Here is a 23,149-nt window from a genome sequence, read left to right as displayed (position 1 = left end):
TCTGCAACCGCTATCCTAAAAGTAAGCTGCAGCAACACAATTTTCGTTGCTCCCAACAGAAAAAGTAGCTAACCATGACAACATCCGAAAGTTCCCTGAGTAATTACACTTGCCCACAAACCCCTTTTGGCAACTCTAATAACTGCCAAATAGGCATCAGCCCCTTATCTGAAATTAGTTCACTCAGCACCATCAAAATGACTGTGTACCTGTAATACTCCTAACACTTTACTTCGGCAGCAATCCTATACCTATTAAGTAATGCCCAGTGGATTCGATAGGACTGGTGTCTGAGTAGACAAAGGAAAGCACTACCAAGAGTCCATATTTCAAGCTCCTGTAGCTATTGCCTAAATAAATTCACATAATCATTCATAAATCTACTGGTCACAAGAAATATGAAATATCATTGCATTTTTCTAAAATAAACATGTCCAAATATCACAGATGCATAAAGAATAGGTTTATTAACAATATTTTCACAAATATTCTAAAGAAAATTTCAGAAATTGCTAAACTTAAAATTTGTTCTTGTTGGCAAAATATCCCTGAAAGAAAAACAAAAGTAAGGGGTGGAGGGAATGTTATAGCCATACATTTTTGGAAATAGTTCTCATTTCTGTTTTGGTTTTAATGCTTCCTTTCACACTTTCTCTACTGATTCAACCTTCCTACAGCTGCAAAGGGGAACATAATTTGAACATAACTGTTTTTATCATCTCTACATAGAACAGTAGGACTTTTCATATGCATCTCCTCCTCTGCTCTGAACCTGATAGACAGCAAATTTTATTACCACCTCATAGATATGCAAACTCAGCCAAATTATTCTGGAATACAAGTTCAATGCAATGCCCACCCTTTTCCAAAATGAAGCACACCATGCAGTACAAGAATTGTTAGCATGCATTTTGGTTATTTTTGTACTCCAGGGTGTGCAACATCAGCCTCTAAAAAGAGGGATTTCTATTGTATTTTGATTCAAATGTACTCAAATATTTTATAACATTAATATTTATTGCTTTATATGAATACTGTATTGAAAGCCCAAGCATCCAGTTTACACACAAATTATACAATTATATACCGTTTCACAATGGCAGTGAGCACTCTTTACAATCTACAAAAATCTACTTTACAGAAATTTAAAAATTCTAAATATCAAAAAGGTACAGTTGAAGAAACAGGTACAAATTTGGCAGCCAGTAAATGTGACAGGGAAGTTGCATCTTGACGTCTTCACGTTGATTTCTGAAAAATATAATGTGGAGAATTTAAAGCAGTAGTTGTGCTCTGAACTGGTTTTGGAAAAGAAAGCATTTAACACTGGCTGTCAAAGTAGCATGTTGAAAAATATTTAATCCATTTCAAAATGATGTACAAATATGGTAGTTTCTATGCACAGCTACAACTGCTAACTTGCCATTCAACTCAGGTGCATAAAGTAAGGCATGCAATGCTGCAGCACCTCATACCAGTCTTATCACCCTTGTCTGAACAATTATCGAAGGCCAGAAACAGCCTTTGTTGAGAGAAACCATTTCATCAAGTCTGCAAACATTCCCCTATTTAAAACGAAAAGAGCTGAAGCTGTTGTTTTTAAGTCTGTTCAAAAACACTTTTCCTCAGGAATAACTTTTCATACAGGCACCTCAAAAATGTATAAAAGTATTTTGTTAGAACAGATCTCTTGGAATGTATTTAACCTGGTACTTTCAATAATATTTGGATCTACAGGTTATCAGGTGGGCCAAATTTTATTTGGTTGATTTAAAGGTGAAAATGTTGCCTCATGTAAATGAACTCAGCATCCATAGGGGAAAATGTAGACAATTTAAGACGGCAAGCAGAGATCTTCTTCAAATTAGCATGTTGTCAAGTAATGTGTGTCAAATATGCAGCATTTGAAACCCACAATGCAGTAAAATGAAAACCTGGAAACTAAAGAAATCCTGTAATTCACATGGTAATGTTGAAACTGTAACAACAACAACAAAATCACAAAAACCTGCTATGGCATTCAGGGGAAATAAAGTGAGAAAAATAATTAAGTGTGGCAATCTCCAAAAAGTTGTCAAAATTATAATTACCTTCCAGTTTAAAAACTTTAATTCTAAATTAAAAAAACTATACACAGACCACTGATTTGACCATACAGAAATTTCAGCGGTAAGCAGGACCCAAAGGTGTTGATATTTCACAGTAACAAATACAATGCCTTCAGGATTTAACGCACTGAGAAGTTCCATTTACAGCCTGCTTCTCTTGTAAAACTAAAGGTCCAACTTTTATTACATAAAATTATTTATACAGTGTAAAACCAGAGCCTTATGGAAAATACTGCCTCTAAATATATTTAAATTATTAGTCTTGTTCCATAGGTTCTTCTGGAGCTTCCGTGGCTTCATCGCTGTTTTCCATTGGGGTCTCTGATGCAGTTTCAGGAGTTTCACTGGTGTAAGAGCCCAATTCTTCTGCGTTACTACAGTCAGCTCTGCTACTGACAGATCCACTGTTTTTACTGTCTTCAGAAGCCAAGTCTTTCTCTACTTCCGTCTGGTCAGATTCCTCCATCTGATGATTCTCTTCTGAAACATCTTCTTTCATGGTTAAAGATGCACTGTCTTTATCCTGATTTTTTATTTCTGGAATACTTTCTCGCGGTGTCATGAGAGATTCTGGAATAAAATTACAATATAATGTTAGATGTAGCTTCTTAAAAGAAGAACAAGAAAGACTACAGTAGTAACTATAAATAGGGATACACGATTCCTACCATTTTTCCCCAAATCAAACAGAAATTTGGCTAAAAGCATGAAAGAATATTGCTCTCTGGGTAGTACAACGAAGATCCAATTCACCTCTGTAGCCATGCAATTCCTCTGTTACATAGTTATCATTTAATAGTACACAAAAACACTCGAGATCCAGCATAGATATAGCACCTCTACATAAGCCTTCTTTCTTACTGGCTTTAAGAATGGGACAGGAAAAGTCAGTGCAGACCAATCACAGGTTAATTCATGTTTGCACCTCCATATAGAGACATGAATCCCCAACTCTGGTTTAGAGAACACAGTTACACCTCCCAATCTGAGTGACGACATGAATGTTATTTTTCTGTAGTTTTGGATTTCACTCAAATAATGAGATTCAGCACTGAACACCACTTGCAGTAGACATGGACACTAATAATCCAGCACCACTGTATTAAGTTGTGTATAACAATGCACACAATCAACATTATATTCCACTCATCTTCATACATTTTTCTCCACAGATACCCTGTTTGCCGAAAATAAGACCTAACCTGAAAATAAGCCCTAGTATGATTTTTCAGGATATTTGTAAAAAAAAGCTCTACCCCAAAAATAAGCCCCAGTTGAAACTCCACCCTCCACCATTGTACAGCAACCAGAAGATGACATGACTATATCTGAATAAATGTAGGTTGTACATGAAAAAAAATTAAATATCCCCTGAAAACAAGCCCTTATACGATCTTTTGAGCAAAAATTAACATAAGACCCTGTCTTATTATCAGGGGAACACGGTATGTTGCATTAGTTTTCTGCATGGTTGTTTGAGATCACAGTACAGTGGTGCCTCGCTTAACGAGTGCACCGTAGAACGACGAATCCGCATAGCGAGGGTTTTTTCGATCGCAACTACGATCGCAAAGCGATGGCCCCAATGGGCGAAACTCGCATAGCGAAGGTCGGTAAGCGTTTTGCTTACCGACCTTCACTTTGCGACCCACGGATCAGCTGTTCGGCGGCTCCAAAATGGCCGCCAGAAGCCCCGAAATAGCCGCGCGCAGCATTTTCGCACCTTCGGTAAGCGAGGGGAGGGCGCGAAAATGGCTGCCGGCCATAGGAAAACATCACTGAACGGTGAGTTTTTGGCCCATCTGGAACGCATTAAACGATGTTTAATGCCTTCCAATGGGTTTTCCTGATCCGTTCAGAAATGTTTTCATATAGTGAGGGTTAATCCAGAACAGATTAACCTCGCTATGCGAGGCACCACTGTAACTAGTTTCTTAACAAACATACTCCCGGAGACAGTCATTCCAAATGGAAACAATTGGGCAATCCCAAGATTGGGCTGTAGGTTCTAGAAGGTTTAGCTATACAACTTTTTTGCTTCTGATAGTTGTAGTCCTGAAATACTTAACATTTCAGTTAAAAAAATTACTTCTAAAGTGATTCTTTTATTAAAGGTACAGTGGTGCCTCGCTTAGCGATCGCTCCGTTGAGCGATGAATTCGCATAGCGAGGGGGTCCGGGCCATCGCTGGAGCGTTCGCTCAGCGATGGCCCCTATGGCGTTTTTCGCTGTGCGACGATCGCTAAGCGATTCGCTTAGCGATTTTCGCACAACGAAGCGGGGAGAACAGCTGATCGGCGGTTCCAAAATGGCTGCCGCAACTTTTCCCGCCATGCCCTCGCTTTGCGAGGACGCAAAAATGGCCGCCCCTATGGAGAAGCTTCGCTCAACAGTAAGTTTAGGGCCCGTTGGAATGCATTAAACCAAGTTTAATGCGTTTAATGGGTTTTTTTGTTCCGTTGAGCGATGTTTTTCATAGCGATGGTTAATCCGGAACGGATTAACCTCGCTATGCGAGGCACCACTGTATATGGAAGTTTCCTATATGGGGGCAGAGTGTGCAAAAATTTAAGTTCTCTACAAAGAACATATCAATAAATAACTTTGCTCTTAACATTTCCTTTAAAGCACTATCCTCACCGCACTACACATAGCATTACATTTATGCTACACAGATAGCATTTTGGGCAGTCTGTCTAGAAAAAATGACTAATTTGACATTAACCTGTTTAAATTAACATTTTATTTCCAAGCCCCAAGACAAAGCACAGAACCAGGAAAAAAATGATAATAAATCAGCAAAATACCTTCCTCCTCTTCATCATCGTCTTCTTTACAACGCTGCCTTTCACCAATGGTTTCTTTTTCTTTATTCTGAGATGTCGAAGTTGTCTCAGTCTCTTCTACCATTGCTGAACAAACTTCGCTGGAACTGTTCAGACTGGAGGTCTCCTCAACTTCCTTCTCTTTATCAAATTTAAGTCTTTTTACCTCACGCCCCTCAACTTCTGCTGGATCTTCTTCAGGGTGTTTATTTTTTACAGGGCTGCTTTGAACTCTTTCCAGCTCAGATGCTGGTGAGTCACTGGAAGATAAAAATGTATGCAGATATAATACCTCACATTTCACATTATTTTTGTTCAAAAACTGAGTTTTATTTTCAAACACAGATGAATGAAGCCATCACTGACGAGATTACTAGACCACTATTTACAACTAACTCAGAAATGTGGTTCTTAGTAATGGATTTTATTATGTCATCAGTTAACATACTACAAATTTCCTCTCTACCTTCAAGCTTCATCTTGCAGACACATGGATGCTAATGGTAACAAATAGATCTGTTTGGAGTAGGTTATTCATAGATAGTAATCCAGTACCCTGATGTGCCAATTATTTACAGAACAGGTTTATCTACTCAAAGAAAGGGATAGCCCATGCCTGCAAGAAATAATGAGCATCAGCATATACTCTATTTTCTCAGCAGAACAGAAATATTTCACACAAGTTCCCCATATTTCTTCGCAGGAAAAAAAAGCCTGGAGTTTATCCTAGAGAAAGTGAATAAAACATGATAAAAACTGTCTATGTGAAACAAAAAACCCACTAAAGAAATCTAGCTATATGTTTATTTTTCTTACAAACCTGTTGATTTTCTCTTCTGCTTGTGGGAGAGCTGAATCCTTGTTTTCTGGGCTATCTGGTAAACCATTTGTTGTCATAGGAGGTGACAAAGAAACTTTTGGTCGATTTACTGGTCGGGGAGTTCCAGGACCATTTATATTGGATCTGTAAAAAAGAGAGGTTACTTAACTGTAACCATAGTTCTTTGAGTGGTCCTATGTGAATCCACACAAATGGATTATACTGCGCCTGCGCAGGACTCCTCGAAATCTTCTAGAGCTTAAAAACATGTGATTAGTAGGACGTTTCCCCGTGGTGCACATGCTCTGCCCACCTGTAATACCTCAGTTCTGAAATGTCCGCCGCTGTCAAGGGTCTAATTGTAACCAAGCTCAAGACACCAAGTGACGAACATAGGGGAGGATGGCGGGATGTGTGGATTCACAGAGGACCACTCGAAGAACCTTGGCTACAGGTAAGTAACCTCTTCTTCGTGGCCTCTGTGAATGCACACAAATGGGTGACTAGCAAGCTCACTTAGCGGAAAGAGGGACGTCACGTCAACACTCAAGTCAGCACAGCCCTTCCAAAACTTGCTTACTTTTTGGCCCTGACGTCCAGACGGTAATGCATCACAAAGGTGGATGGTGTAGACCATGTGTCAGGGACTTCAATGCCACATGACCAGGCAGTCAAAGTAGCCATAGCTTCTTGTGGAATGTGCCTTCAACGCCTCTGGTTGACCTTGCCAGCCAGATCATAGGCCAAGGTGATAGCAGAAACCACATGGAAATTGTGGAAAGGCCAGAGTGCCTTTTCGTGGGCCATGGAACCAGACAAATAGTTTAGGAGAAGTATCGAACGCCTTAGTTCTGGAAATGTAAAAAGCCAAGGGACGACAAACATCCAAGGAATGGAGTATGCGCTCAACATCAGAAGTAGTATTAGGAAACAACGTCGGCAGAATCAGAGGTTAATTAACATGGAAAGTCGAAATCACTTCAGGGAGAAAAGGCACATCAGGATATGACAACTTCGTCTGGGTGAAACTGTATATAAGGGGCATCAGCCCAAAGGGCCAACTCATTGGCTCTCCATACAGAAATAATAGCCACGAGAAACAAAATCTTAATTGACAGAAGTTTAAAATGAGCAGAAGCCATGGGCTTGAATGGTGGGCTTGGTCGTAAAACGACCTGGAGAGACCATTGAGGGAGTGGAGGCTGGACAGGTGGGCAAATGTTACGCAAACCTCTCAGGAACATCTTTAAAGTTGGGTGTGAAAATAAGCGGGAAGCTTCTGAACCCAAAGGCTGATAAGAAACAACAGCGGAGTGGGAGATAGGCTCACTATCAATACTGAAGCCTGAGCCTGTGGTGGAGGTACAGAATCTCTCGCTTCAGAAAGAGAGTCTGGTAACTCTCTGGACGATTTCTCGAATACCGGTGACATAAGAGAAATTCGAACTGGAGGGAGCTCCCAAAGATGAGTAGATTTAGCAGATTGTTTAGGCTTCTTCTGCTTAACCACCTCTTTTTTTTCTTACGATCCTTTACCATGGGCGATTTTGGTATCGAGCTCAACATCAATGTCGAAGACTTTTTTGGTTTAGGCACTTTTGAAGAAGCCCGCAGAGAAGGGGTGGCCGGAGCCAATGAAACAGCAGGCTCAGAATGAGGAGTAGGAGGAGCAGGAGTCAAGGTAGGCTCCGTGTCTGCCGGGCTCGAGGGTGATAAAGATGTCTGCCACAAGTTGAATGGAGCCGCTGTAAGCGGTCAACTTCTTACACTCCGGACAGGAGTGAGTCTGGTGCCTCTTCCTAAACAAAATACAGTGGGGTCTTGACTTGAGAACTTAATCCATATTGGAAGGCGGTTCTCAAGTCAAAAAGTTCTCAGGTCAAATCTGCATTTCCCATAGGAATGCATTGAAAACCATTTGATCCACATCTGCTCTTTTCCATCCATAGAAACTAATGGGAAGCTGCTATTCCGCCTTCGACCACTAGAGGGGAATATTTTGTTTCTTTTTTTCTTAGGTCAAGAAAGGTTCAGGGAAGGCAGGGAAAATACAGTCCAGGCAGTACAGTACCAGGCAGTCTGAAGACTTTCTCCCAATCCACTCTCTAAACGCTGGGAGGAGTGAGGAAGCAGACAGGCACCCTTTTCACTGGCCAACAGTTAACTGAAAGTTCAAATTTTGCACTTTCCCTGCCACCCACGTGGGTTTTTTTCAGTTCGTAACTCAAATCTAAGTATGTAAGTCAAGTCAATATTTTCCTATGAGAGTGGTTCTTAAGTCAAAATGTTCTTAACTCGGGCCATTCTTAAGTCAAGACCCCACTGTAAGCAGTTCTTGTGGCCGTCCGTGAAGGGGATTTTATTAGCAGGACATATAGCTCTTAAAGGGACCTGATGAGGCCATACAAATTGGCAGGAAGAGAAGGGGGGGGGAGAGAAAAACTCATGGGAAAACGTCAACAATTGCCAGTCCAAGTTAAAAGTCGAAACAGATTAGAAGACGAAAATCATGATAAAGTCTGTAAGCCAAATCAGAAATGGTAATCAGTCCAAAGGTCAATAATCCAGAAATCACAAAAAGGTAGTCAATCCTAATCCGACAATTGTAATCGTAAACAAAGCCAGTCCAAAGATCAAAGTACACCAGAAGCACCAACAGTAGTCAGGAAGCAAGACCAGAATCAGAAAACCGTGAAATAGATAACAATTCAAAACAGCTCTAGATGTCGCAAAAGAGTCCGATCTCAGTGGTAGCAAGAAGGAACTGAGGTATTATGGGCAGGCAGAGCATGCACGCCATGGGGAAACATCCTACTAATCACATGTTTTTAAGCTCTAGAAGATTCCGAGGAGCCTGCACAGGTACAGTCTAACCCATTTGTGTACATTCACAGAGGCCACGAAGAACATGAAAGTCTTAAATTTGATAGTCACACTTTCCATGTCAGCCTTCTGCTAGATCCCAGGACTCTATTTTGCTGGCTTGTTTTTAAAAGATTTATTTTTACAAGGAGACTGTTGTATTTGATACGATTTTGAACAAAGCACTACTGCAAATTGACACTTAACTGTATGGACTAACTTCACTTAAGTAAGCAAAAAGAATCTGGTGGAATCAAAAGCAGGCTTACTAAGAAATAAACCACAGATAGGTATTTAATGGAAACTTTACATAGTAAATGTAGGACTGTAGCTAAAAATATAGTAAGTCTGTAAAAAATAGAAATGTTACAGGAAATTTAGAACATTGAACAAAATATTAAATAAAAATCTTTAGTTTGTCGTAATTTTCGTTTATTATTCTGAACTTTTCCCCTTCTACTGGATTGGTCTAACTGCATATGCTGTTTAATTCAATTTTCGTACAAAATGTTAAATTTAAAATATCAACAAATTAGAAGTTCAAGATGGAGGAAAAGGAAAACTAAAGAGAAAAAAAGAATCAAGTTTTGACTGGAGGGAAGACCTGCCTAAACAGTCAAGTCTTTAAATGACTCTTAAAAACACCCAGTAGATAATCTATTTCACATACAGTGGAGTCTCGACCTACAGACTTAATCTATATTGGAATGGTGTCCGTAAATTGAAAATGCATTCCCCATAGGAATGCATTGAAAACCCATTAATCCGTTCCAGCCCCTTCTCCCCCACCGGAAAGCTTCTCTGCTTCTGAAACCACCATCAAGGCAGCCCTCTGGGAGAAGCCGGGTGGCGGGGAAGAACGGCAGGAGACGATCCAGTCTTTCTCCACCACCGTGAGGCTTCTCCCAAAGCGCTGCGCCCGATGGTGATTTCAACAGCGGAGAAGCTGCCCAGTGGGGGAGAAAGGCCAGATTAGCTCCTGCCTTTCTCCCCCACCGCCCGGCTTTCTCCCTTTTCCAAACCGTTGGGGCGAAAGAGCTAAAGAAGCAGTCTCTTTGCCACCAACGGTTTGATTTTCCCACCCTTTTTCCCTGGCTTTTTTCGTCCGTACGTCGAAGCTCTGGCCGCAAGTCGATCCAAAATTTTGCAGCTGGAGCTGTACATACGTTGAAAAGTCCGTAAGTCGGGCCATTCGTAGGGCAAGACTCCACTGTAGGTCTTAAAAATCATTCACATTAGTGAAGGTTCATTTGCAACATGGGATGCACAGAGCCCTTGCAATCAATATTATCTGATGATCCTTCAGAAAGGTTACCTTTTCATAAACACCAATTGTTAAAAGGTTTGCAGAGGCAAATTCTAAAACTATCATTTTATATTTTCAAGAACAGTTACCCACTTAGAACCTATTCTCTTACCTCTCAGAATAGCCTGGTGAGTTTCCAGGAAACATTACACCATTCATCCTGTTTAAACTATTGGAATTATTTTTCCTACAAAAAATGAAAATGTTGTAAGATCTCTGCATTGTTTATTTTTATTTTATTTGAAAATGTAAATCCCAGACTTTCAGAATTTTATAAAGGATGATTTAACCTTCAACTTAACACACTTGTAGTATCCTTATCTGTCTCAAATCAAACTCTATTTTAGTAATGTTGAAACCAAACTGCTCATTTATCAATACCAACACTGATTTTTGCCTGCCATCACTCCTATAGTCTCAGCTGCATCTCTTCATACCCCATCACCACACTTTCTCTGCTCTGAGATTAGTTGAACCTAGAAAGTACTTCTCACAAGACAGTCTAGTATAAATTTAATTGACAATACTTCAAGAACGTCTCGGATTATGCTTAGAGCTAATACGACTTGGACATGTGCTGCCTTCCAAATGGGGCACCATTGTTCTCTAGAACTGAGAGAGAATCCCACTTTCAGAAGGGGAAAGCAATTTTCATCTGTTCCCTTTTTTAATTCAGGCTTCCCAGAACTCTAAAGCAGGTTTTTTTGGGGGGGGGGTGGTGGTGGTGGAACAAGTGCATCAGGTCTTTGTTTTCTTCTGCTGGCAGGAGTCTCCTATAAGCAAGAAGTCCACCCTCAAGATGCTTTCCCTGGCACAAAGAATACATGTATGTCAAAACTGTCAAGGACTTCAACAATCAGTTAATCTCTTTAAGAAGTGCCATTTGTCCCGTGGGTAAAGCTGTAAAATTTCTGACAATTTACCATATTTTTCGCTCCATAAGGCGCACTTTCTTTCCCAAAAAAACACTGGGGAAAAAGTGTGTGCGTCTTATGGAGCGAAATTCCCAGATTATTTTTTCCCGTTTTCTTCACCTGAAAATTTGGTGCGTCTTATGGAGAGGTGCCTCTTATGGAGCAAAAAATACGGTACATTTTTTCCCAGGGAAAAAACTCCCCTCCCCTCGCTTTATTTTTCTGGAAAAAAAAATTGAAATTTCCAGAAATTTAACATCTCTAGAGAGAATTTAAATACATAAAGTCTCAGATCTCTTTCATTAAGATCTTCATGTTATATACTGTAGTTTGAATATCACATAATGGGCATATTATTTTATCATTGCAAAAGAACATATTCCACACTCCTTTTGGGGGGGGACACAAAAAAACACTTTGGAAAAAAATGGGTGTGGGAACTGTTTCCCCCCAATTTTTTTCTCTCTCCCTCCCCCCGGTCCGGCTTTCCCATCTATATAACTACCACTGTCCTACATCATCATCAAGAGAGTAACTAAAGTGTGGAGAAAGCAGGTAAAATTTTGGTATCTCAATTAAAGCAACAAAAAAATCGGAATTATGTTCCCTTGATAAAAGGGGATCAAAATATATTATACAAAACATCTAGAGAAATAAACTTAGAATTCCAGAAATACTAAATTATATATAAAATACACCCTGGAGGTGATGAAATTGAATTTTTTTTCACAAGTGGTTCTTCCACAGCTAAATACAGAAGGGAAAGAGACTCTTTAAATACAATTAGAAATAGAAGAGATTAAAAGGATTATTCTGAAAATGAAAGATGGAAAAACACCAGGGGCAGATGGTTTTCCTATAGAATAGTACAAAACATATGTAGATTTTTTGGCTCCTGTGTGTATCAAAAAGCCCTTGAAATGGATAGTTTGCCAACTTCTATGTATGATGCATATATATCTGTTACACCTAAACCTGATAAAGACCATACAAATTGTGGAAATTACAGGCCAATCTCCTTAATGAAGATAGGTGCTAAAATATTATCTGCAGTTTTGGCTAAATAGAGTCCAGGCTGTAATTTAAACTGTAATACATCCAGATCCAAGTGGGATTAATTCAGCATAGACAGGGAGCAAATCATTTCTAATTAGTAACAAATTTGGTAGCCCTTAAAAGATTGGACCCAACTGCACTTGTTTCCTTGGATGCTGAAAAAGCACTTGATAAATTATCTCAACTTACATTAGCAATCTTAGGAAAGTTTGGATTTCCACAAGAATTTATAAAATGGGTTAAAATCTTATGTATTTGTTCTAAGTCACAAGTAAGGGTAAATTGACATCTCTGAATCTTTTTATTTGCAGAGGGGTACAAGACAGGGTTGCCCCATCTCCCTTTTTATTTGATATATGCTTGGAATCACTAGCATGTGGCATTGGACAGAATAGAACAATACACGGCTTTGTCCATGAGCAAGCTGAATTTAAGTTAGCTTTATATGCCGATGATTTATTATGTATTAGTAAACCAGAATTAATGAAAATAATTGAGATTTTTTGTAAAATCTCAAGATATACAATTAATTGGGCAAAATCAGAGTTAATGCCAGTAGGTAATAATAAAGAACTGGCACTGTATAAAAATGGCAATTATGTCAGTGTTCAGAGGTATTAACATATTTAGGGATTTTAATTCCAAGGGATATTTTTCAGATGATTAAATTGAACTTCTATAAATTTCTTGTTCTGTTCTTGTTTCATGAATTGTTCAAGAACATTCCATTTCTCTGGATTCCCTTGAATATTCTTATATTTTCACTTTGGTATCATTTACAGTCTTCACCAATGTACACAGCTGGACTCATTCTAATGTGCATTTCGCCACCCACCCTCCCCAAGAGATCCAAGGCCTATTTTTCAAATCTTCCACCTAGCTTATATACAACTGGATTGCTCTCTTTTAAAGCAGTATCTTGGCTCTCATCCATATGTGGTTCTGTCAATTCAATTCAGCATTTCACTCAGCTTTGCAGTTTGCAGTTAATCTCAAGCATTAAATAAAGTGACACACACCTACTGACTGAGAAACTTATCCCTTTTCCATTTCCACCAGCACCACCCACTTTAAGGATTAAAGGGCCAGAATAGTTTTAGATACAGGAGTAAAATGGAAAGATATTCAGGTGACAATATCAGGCTGCCGGAACAAGCATACAGGTTATTTCATCTTATTTTCTATTCCCCTCCTAAATGAATGCAGCCCTTTCCTGGCAACAAAGCCATATGCTATTCCGCTGCCTCTCACCATCTGCACCTTGCTACTTCATTCAGGATCTCAGTAGGGAGGATCATCACCCTGCCAAGAGTCAGCTACTCTGCAGGCCACCCATTAGCTGGATCCTGTGACTCAGGACTGCAGAGCTACTTGATTGTGCCTCATCTTAATCATTCCAAAGCTGATCTTATGTCCCATCAGAAGGTATTCCCTAAAGTTAATAATTCTGAACGTACTTAAGACAGTCCATTATACTTGTTTGTCCAGTTGGCTATATATCATACTGCTCTTTACATATCAGAAGAGCACTGCTAGAAGCTCTAACGAGCAATGCAATAATAGCTCATGCCTTTAAAACACAAGACACACCTTCAGATAGAGATGCTGCTACTAACATTACAGACACCGCCAACTAAAAATAGGTAGAATAGTCTCATAAAAAGAAAAACAAAGGTTGCACTCACTCTGAAGATGGATATACACAACTGACAACCATGACGTTCTGCAAGACAAAGAAAGAACAGAACATATGTTGAGAAACAATTGGAACTGCAATGTACATCTTCTGGATGAGCACTCATTGCTCATTCCAAGTGTAACATTTTTAAAAACATTCTGTGGCACCACAGCAGCTTTGTCAAAAGATGAAGAGAATAGCCCTTGTAGTTAACAGTGAAGTTTCTATCACATATAATAAGCTACACTTGTACTACCTATGTTATGCAAAAAGTGGAATGTACGTCTCATGTGGTTCAGTCGCTTCAATCCAGTAGGCACAAGGTATACTGTAATCAGTGACATCATAAACTGAGGCATTGTCATGGCCATTTGGGGGAACTTAAAAGCTTCCAATTCCCCTCACTAGCTTCTAGGGATAACTCGCTCCCAATTTATTGACTGACTGATTGATTGATTGATTGTATCATCTGCAGGCCACCATTCTCTCCTGGTGAGGAGAGACAGCCTTTGTCCCAGGAAGCTGGGGATGGCAATTTTCCAGCTTGATATCAAGCTGCAAAATTACCTACCCTGTTCCATGGGTCTCAAAGGGTCCCTAGAATGAAGGGTATCCCTAGGGATCCCTAGAATCTGGCAAGAAGATGGGAAACCTTTAATTCCCCTGAAACTGCTGCAGCTGATGATGTCACCAGAGTTGTATGGCATAACTTGCTCAAAAGGATTCCAACCTTTAAGCAAGAAAACATAAACCCAGTTTATATATACAGTTACATGGAAGCCACAGCCTCCAGCCTTGCAAAACCATATGAACTGCTGTCAATTCACATGGAGACCCAGTTTCTTCTCCACTACACTTTCAATACCTGTTGCCGGAGAGCTGAATCTTCAACATGGTCATACTACAAAACATGTTACCTTTCTATTTTGCTTTGTATTTATTTGTTTATTTATTTTATTTATATCCCGCCTATCTGGTCGGTTAAGACCACTCTAGGTGGCTAACAACATAAAATAGGCAATAAATATATAATAGAAACATAGGAACATTTACAGAAGAAGGGAACAGATGACAGGAAAGAAAAAGAAGAGGACGTCAGGAATTGTCTGGAGAGAAGTGAGAAGTAACTGTAAGTGAGAAGAGTTAATCATGTAACAAACCACTGAATGCAAGTCATTTTGAACTCTCTGAATAACTGCTAAAATTGCTGCAACAGATGTACATACATTTGGTAAGAATAGAACTACAGTATTAACTGGCCAACAATTCAAGATGAGATAACCAATTACCTTTTCTACTCCTCTAAGAAATTTGTCTGTTCCTGTGTAATTCCTTCTTGGATCTGTCAGCAGCTCACAGAGTCGCTGAATAGTAAAAGGGATACTGAAACAAAATGCAGAGAAATTAAATTTTGTTTTGAATGGATATTGGACTGTAGAGAAGCAATAGCCCTGATCATTTTATACACTGATTTGTAATTATCTGCATGGTTACTATAAGTGCACATAAATAGAACACCTCTCTTTTTAATATATCTAAAAACATAATAGACTAAATGAGCAGTAGATGGAGCTATAGCACCACAAAAATCACTTAAAGACAATGCATTTACTTCACAATGCCCCAGGGATGCTGAAGGATATCCAAAAGAGTTCTGATAATCACAGTTATCATGTACAGATAATGATTTGTTTGATCAGAGAAATTAACTGCTGACTCCTTGCATTACATAATATGTATGTTCCTCAATGGCTTCCCTCACAGGCAATTTCTTCACCAAAACTGTTGAAAATATTAACGTACTAGAATGATTCTTCCCTTTCCCCTACAATTTCTATGCTCTGCATCAGAGGTTAAGAGATTCTTCAAATCAGCATGTAAGGATGAGCTAAGGGAGCCTTTCTGCCGGCTACTCCCTAATGGCAGAAGAAAAGCTAAATATGTAATGTGTTGCAACTACAGTAAAGAGGTATAAGGTTAGCTACACAAATAAAATTCCAAACGCTCCGAATTTTATCATTCTTCTAAATTATACTTTATAGAATTTTACTCCCCAACTGATTAATTTTACTCCCCAACTGATTAAAGCTTGAGGATTTCAAGATTTTAAAAATACTTTTAAAAACAATGTTTCTTTCCACTATTTTATATACTGTGACAAGACAGCCAACACTCATGGATTTAAGAGTTTAAACATTATGGCATGTGATAAAACACATATTTTTATTAGCCAAATAGTAAATAATTAATCCAGCTTAAAAAATTTGAAACTTGATCAGAATGTATAGCAACATGTTATTTTCTGGGTTTCCTGAATCAGACGGCTGAACGGTTCTATTTTTATTTAATTTTTATAATGATAGTGTCTTTATATACTCAAAATTACAGGGTATTTGAAGAATTCAACATTAATGTACAATTTATAAAATTGGAAAGTACTAGACTAAGAAGCATAGTGGGTTCAGCTGCCACAAGTAATGAACTACCTAGAGCAAGTTCACCTAAGTGAATAAGGTAATCAAGGACCATCTAATACAGGCTTGTCCAACCTGCGGCCCAAGGGCCGCATGCGGCCCAGGTTGGCTCATAATGCAACCCAGTGCAATTTTTTATTTTTAAAGAAATTCCAAAGTTTCAAGTTACACTGCTAGCGCTTGCAGCCGGAATGCGGCTGGGGCACGTCACAACGGTAGGGGGGGAGAGGGAAGGAAGGAGTGGGAGGGGAGCTGTGTGACTGCATTGTGCCATCCCCGTCAATAGGTGGACCCCTCCTGGCCCCATAAAGCCTCCGGAGTTGAAGCTGGCAGCCTCTGCTGTCTGAGATCGCAGCTGCCTGTAAGCGCGCTTGGAGCAGGGCTGTGGAGGATGGCTAGGGCTGCCCCCCATGCGGCCCAAACCAAATTTATGCGCGGCCCAAACCAAATTTTCATCTTCTAATGTGGCCCACGGAAGGTGAAAGGTTGGACACCCCTGATCTAATGTGTCATAGCAAATCAATCAGCTTCAGATGGTAGATGAAAATGTTTGTGTCCCTGTACACTGAATTACCAATTATGAGCCACTTCCCCTCTTTTTGAGCTCCTAGACTACTTGCCTGGTTGTCTACCTGTGTCTCTATCTTAGAGCTATCCTTCTTTCCCTTGATTTTTGTGGGGGCTTCATTTCCATTTCTTTGGATTGTTTTTGTTGTTGCCACCTGCCTATGCCAGTGTGCCTCAAGATTTTTTTTTAAAAAAAATCTCTCCCCTTTCCGTTTATTTGAGAAGGTTTCCCCCTCTTTGGTAGTTTCTTTTCTTGGATTATTTTTTGCAGCTTGACAGCTGCTGTGATGGATTCAAAGAAAGGAAGAGAAGGCAAGTGGTGGGGGAAAAAGAAATTTTCCAGCATTATAGTAGTTTTGGCTGGAGGCCTTGATTGTATTTTTTGTCTTCACTTGCTTTGCTTTTGGCAGGGAGATTCTCTGTGTGTGTTTTAGTTGGCTATTTCTTCTCCTTGTGGGTGGGTGGGTGCTTTCCCCACTTGACTGATTTTTTAAAATATATTATTTGGTTCGTTTACTGTTTTCTGTTCAAAGTGTACATTTTGCTGGGATCTCAGGAAACTAATTTGTTTTGTTTCTGACAGTGGCTGTTGGTTGTATTGCTTCCAGCATTAAAAGCAGACTGATTTTCTGATGCCCTGTCACTGTTTTCTGGGTTAATTTTTACAGGTTGCTTAGGCTTGTTTGGACTAGCACCAGAAAATATGAAAGGGGGTGGGGGACTAAACAAAATAATCTATTAGAGGCAGTCTCTTCCATGTTAAATGAAAGGGTCAGTTCATGAAAACAAAAGAAGTAAACTGTAAAAGAACCCAACATGAAACAGAATTTAAAGTTTTCACTGTCCATATCCCTACTAAAAGATGCAATGTGGAGGCTGGCTCCTGACCTCTTAATCATAGTGAAGACAGAATCAGCACTGTGTCTAAACCAGCCCACTGTGTATGAATATGCAGATTTTAATTTCTGCCAAATTTAAGATTAAGTATAACTATTTCCATACAAATATGCATATTTTGAACTACAGCAGCAATCAGAAAATAGTTACTTTAATAAATATTTTGCTCTCACTATATATTCAACTGGAACTTATTCCCCTGGTAAAGTATCAAAAATTGCCATGCAAATATGAAGGTGCAACCTTTAAAGAGAAGCAGTCCCTCTTTAAATAAAGCAGAGAGAATGTAAGCAAGTGTTTTCATACAAGGACACTTCAGAAAGTTTATTACAATACACTGACTTTGCCAACAAACATTTATAGCAATGATTCATTCTGCTGCACATATGGCAGAAAATTGCTACAATATGAAGGTAAGACTAATAAATCATGCAGTCCAAACAACAACTTGAGCTTGATGTTAGATTGCATACCCATTAAAGCCAGTGACTATTTTCAGAATACGTTCTTTCATCTCCTCAAAGGGAATATACTCAACATTTGGGTTAGGGGGGTCTCTTGGCTCAGGAGCAGAAGTTCTGAAGTCATCCATCACTTTCTCCAATTTGAAAATAAAATAGCCTTTGAACTGCGACCACTGAATCCTAAAAAAGAAACACATACAGCTTCCTTAACAGCACATGAAAAACCACATGCTAAGCATATTTACATTAAAGCAATAAAGCACGCATAGCAGAGTTGGTTTTAAAACAACCTGCAGGCAAGCAAGACATAACATTGATCAAACCTTTTATGCCATGTATTTTGTGTTATGCCCCACAGTCAAAATACAAAAATTTAATACAAAATGCAAAACAGGGAAACTAAACAGTTTACATTCTGTCATGAAGTCCCCCTCCCAATGGAAAGTCTTGGACCAAGATGAAAAACTAAGAATAACAATAAATAAAAATCACTTCAGTAAGATAACTAAAGCAGATTAATGCCAGATGAAAGCTAGGAAAAAATAAGACTGCTGTGCAGAAATACCTCAGTTGGGACCTGCAAAAATTGTAGTAAGACAGAAAAAGACAAGACATAAGGCAAAGGCACTTCGGTTCTTTCAATTCTGTCCTACAAATCCTTTCTGAGCTTGGCTGGCATCAGATACAGTACCCTGGGAATTAGACATGTTGCATGGAATAAAGTCATTATTTGAACTCAGAGCAGCAAGAGAACAGAGAGGCTGCTCCCTGGTGATGAGGGAACTTGCTTTGGGGACTGCAACTGGGTCTGTTGACTACCATAACTGGCCTTACTGTCAAAGCAAAGATATGTGGAACGTGGGATCAGCATTTCTCAACCACTGAAAAATCAGTCTTAGTTCACGTAAGAAACAACTTTTTAAAAAAGAACTCAAGCTTTGCAGATCATCACCTATGGAGAGAACTTTAACTTTTCCCCAGTCTTTTTCCTAACCACTTTGTCCTCTCGTGTCCCAGCAGCACAGCCCAAAATCCATCCTTTTGGGATTTACAAAAGGTTTGTAGGATCATGTCACAAAAATTCTGTCTGCTTTGTCTGGAACAGCCCAAATCGCATTGCTACTGCCTCTGAAGTGTAACATACCAAGATACCATCCAATAATCATGCCAGGTCCAATAACCATGTCATCAGAAAATATTTTCTCTTATAAACAAGGATAATGTGTTGAAGAATTCCTCTTTACACATCACTATGTTCTTTTGCTGTGTGCTACCAAGTCATTTCTAACTTACAGCAAACCAAGGAGGAATTTCCAGGTGCAGATGTTTAAAGAGCAGTTCACGGTTGCCACCTCTCAGTGAATTTCAATGGCTGAGTGGGGACCTGAACCTAGGTCTCTCACTCGTACAATCACACAACACTACACTGGCTTTTGACTCTGTTCAAATCTAAACTATTTTTTCAAGTATGCACACATAAAAAGACAAGAAATCAGAGGTGTCCCAGAAACGTGAAATTATTTGGCCATGTGTATATAGCATCATAGTACAGTGGTGCCCCGCATAGCGACATTAATCCATTCCGGATTAATCGTCGCTATGAGGAAAGATCGCTAAACGGAACGGAAAAAGCCATAGGAACGCATTAAACTTCATTTAATGCGTTCCTATGGGGCCCAAACTCACCGTTCAGCGAAGTTCCTCCATAGCGCCACCATTTTCGCCCCCTCAGTAAGCGAGGGCAGGGCGCGAAAACACTTGCAGCGGCCATTTTGGGCACCCGGCGGCCATTTTGGAACTACCGATCAGCTGTTCTAGGAACATTGCTATAAGATCGGTAAGTGAAACGCTTACCAATCATCACAATGCGATGTTTTACCCATTAAAACATCACAATGCGATCACATTAGCGATCTAAAAAAATAGATCGCTATACGGATTCTTCGTTAAATGGTGCGCTCGTTCTGCAAGGCACCACTGTATCCGGTGTGGTATAGTGAGTAGAGTAATGGACTAAGATACATGAGACCTGAGTTTTCCTCTGGCTCTCGCATGGAAACTCACTGGAGGGTGGAACTGGTAAAACCACTTCTTAAATACCTCACTTATTAAGAGTCACTATAAGTCAGTTCTGACTTGACGGCACGTAACAACAACAAATATAGGCTTAGCTTCTAAACGGGTGATAATCAGGTCACCATCCAGGGAGTCAATTCAATTGCACTTTCCATTCATCTCACAGAAAAGCTCCCACCCCAGTTCTAAATATATCCTCCTACTGTATATACTTCAGCCATTTTCACCTGAGCAGCCAAGTCCTCAAGCAAAGAACGTTTTATTGCTATGGCACCAGCAACAAGAGACACAACGAAAAATTCTCCTTTCACCTCTGCCATTTCCTTTGTCCAATTCAAGCGTGTGTGAGTGAGCAGCTGAGACTGTCACAGAAGGGATCTGACAAAGCTGCTATTACTCATGCTATGAGCATGACCAGATAAAAATATGTAAATTCCTTTAGAACTACTCATGCACAAACAAAACATTTATTCAGTTTGTACTGTTCATGCACACAATTTCATGAGTTATGCATGCATCTAATGGCAAATGTCACCTGCATATTTTTCCAGAATCCACAGTTAAAAGTTGTAACCAAAGCTAAAAATTGTACTTAAAAAAAATTAAGGCTAAGCCAAGAGACAAACTGTACAGGAGCATAAAGATCAATATTTGAGTACTGTTATATCTTGAACTATGATTAAAAGTCAAAAACTGAGATTAATGGTTGTGAGGGAGTGGGTAAAAAAAATCTTCCTCAATACATACAAATAAAGCAGCTCACAAAAACTTACTCAGCACATATTTTAACAATATTTTAAGGTAATGAGTAGACAGGTTATTAATGATCTCTAACTGCCTCCTTCCCCCTATTGATCTTCATTAAATATACAAAACACAGATCCTTAAAGATGTGAAGAGCTAAAGAAAAAGACAAAGAGTTGAACTGTTGGAGTCAAATACTAGGAGAAAATAGACATAAAAATGCAAAAAGAAATCATTAACCAAGTAACCAACCAACACTGGTTATCACTAAATTCAACACTGGCCACCATGCAATTAGTGATCAATTAAAATTTGTTGATTGCTTAAGACTCTTAGAATCTTAGAACTGTAGATCTGGAAGGGACCCGATGGCGAACTGTAGTACCAGAGACGAGACCCGGGAGGTTCTCGCTGGAGTGCCGTCCCTCAGGAAAGCCTCTAGAACAGGCTTGTACAACCTGCGGCCCAAGGGCCGCATGCGGCCCAGGTCAGCTCATAATGCAACCCAGTGCAATTTTTTATTTTTAAAGAAATTCCAAAGTTTCAAGTTACAATGCCGGTGCTTGTGGCCGGAATGTGGCCGGGGCATGTCACAGCAGTAGAGGGGGAGAGAGGGAAGGAAGGAAGGAGTGGGAGGGGACAGGGGGGCTGCGTGTCTGCATTGCGCCGTCCCCGTCAATAGGTGGACCCCCTCCTGGCCCCATAAAGCCACCGGAGTCGAAGCTGGCAGCCTCTGCTGTCTGAGATCGCAGCTGCCGGTAAGCGCGCTTGGAGCAGGGCTGTGGAGGATGGCTAAGGCTGCCCCCCCCCCATGCAGCCCAAACCAACTTTATGTGCGGCCCAAACCAAATTTTCATCTTCTAATGTGGCCCAGGGAGGGTGAGAGGTTGGACACCCCTGCTCTAGAAGCATGCAGACTACTCCACCACCTACTCCTAAAATGGTTCATCAGGGGTTAGACACTCGGGATTTGGAAACGGGTCTGAAGGGGTTAACCATCTCTACCCAGACAGAACCGGAGTTGGCGGGAAAGGAGGAAAGAGGGTGGTCTGTGGTGGAGGCGGGCACAGGGGATATAACTACGAACCAGGACAAAATACCAGGAGGGTGGGAATTAATTTGGTTAGAAGATCCATGGACCTGACAATGGGAATGGGTGAAAATGCCAAAAGAAGAGGCTGATTATCGCCGCCGCCGAGGGTTACCCCAGCGCCCATCTTACTGGGGTGAATCCGAGACAATGGAGTGGAGCCGCCGTCTGAGAGAGGAAAAGGAAGCAGTGGCAAGAGAAACTGCAGAATGCCGGGCATGGCAAGTACCGAGGTTACAAGCGCATGGACCAAAGCGGTGAGCGTCCCAACATCAAGATAGGAGCGCAGCTGGGCAATCCCCAAAGATGTAGGTGGGCAGTGTATCACAGATGCTACTTGGGACTCCATGGTAAGTGCTGGGTCAAGATGGACCCCACAACTGCAAAAGAGAGGGAGCTTCCCAAACCACTGATAGGAGGGGCGCCCACTCTCAAAACCTCTGTCTTGTCCATTCTCCTGCATCCATTGCAGTACAGCCCCCAGGCAACGCTCAAGGAATGCAAATTAAAAGGATTGTGTCTTCTTGTCACCAACTGTTATAGTAAGCTAGCTGTAACTAGGTTTACTTTAGTACTGAAAAGCAAATTATGTTGATAAACAATTCAACAAGCAAGGACTTGTATTACAACCACAATTTATCTTTGCATGTACTTGGATACAGACAGAAAACGATACTCAATTTTTTTTAAGTCTGAGTCAGAATCTTTATCAAGAGCTAGCAAATGAGAAGACAATTATTTCTAACTTCTATCAGTTATTTTCTATGATGTTTTATATTCCCCTCCCCATAAAACCAGCTGGTGCAACCAGAGATCACCTGAGGGTATTTACAGATGCAATTAATTTGAAGATTTATTTAAATCACAGAAAAGGATCATGTCTGTGAAATGAAGGCTCAACATACAGGAAATTTTTAAAAATTATCCATTAATTCTAGGCAGAATAACTTGAATTTAAAGAATCAGATGATGTTACAGTATGTAAAATTAGCCTTGTTTGTCCTTTGCAAAGCATTACTTTTGCCCCCAATCTTGTCAGCCTTCGAGTTAAAGCTTAAGATCTTTGAACTAGTTGGCAGCAATTGGACTAAGAACTACTCATTCTACAAGTTTCTGAGTTAGGTGGAGGGGATGAAATGTGGTCCAGGAAAAAATAGAAGAAACATTTTAAAAATGGAGAATAAACTGGAAAGGTCTTAACCTCGCAGGTATATCTTAAAAACAAAAACAAACAAACAAAAATATCCAAGAGTAACAGGATTTTACGA

The 23,149-nt window shown here is 40.0% G+C and overlaps 1 protein-coding gene across 8 annotated transcripts in view; it reads right to left on the bottom strand.

The window, feature by feature from the left end:
* Positions 1 to 448: 448 nt before the first annotated feature.
* PPP4R2 (protein phosphatase 4 regulatory subunit 2) overlaps positions 449 to 23,149 on the bottom strand; it is a 38,729-nt gene continuing 16,028 nt past the window's right edge. For all 8 annotated transcript variants that reach the window (XM_072989440.2, XM_020791047.3, XM_072989438.2 and 5 more), the window contains 7 exons: positions 17,981 to 18,151; positions 14,859 to 14,952; positions 13,577 to 13,614; positions 10,034 to 10,108; positions 5,754 to 5,897; positions 4,916 to 5,193; positions 449 to 2,678 (listed from right to left, as the gene is read on the bottom strand). In XM_072989440.2, coding sequence (XP_072845541.1) covers positions 2,365 to 2,678; positions 4,916 to 5,193; positions 5,754 to 5,897; positions 10,034 to 10,108; positions 13,577 to 13,614; positions 14,859 to 14,952; positions 17,981 to 18,151 — 1,114 coding nt within the window. In that variant the 3' untranslated portion in view covers positions 449 to 2,364. The remainder of the gene's footprint in view (positions 2,679 to 4,915; positions 5,194 to 5,753; positions 5,898 to 10,033; positions 10,109 to 13,576; positions 13,615 to 14,858; positions 14,953 to 17,980; positions 18,152 to 23,149) is intronic.

The sequence above is a fragment of the Pogona vitticeps genome, chromosome 2, assembly GCF_051106095.1.
Source record: "Pogona vitticeps strain Pit_001003342236 chromosome 2, PviZW2.1, whole genome shotgun sequence".
Lineage (NCBI taxonomy): Eukaryota > Metazoa > Chordata > Lepidosauria > Squamata > Agamidae > Pogona > Pogona vitticeps.
This window is presented reverse-complemented; position numbering and strand designations above follow the sequence as displayed.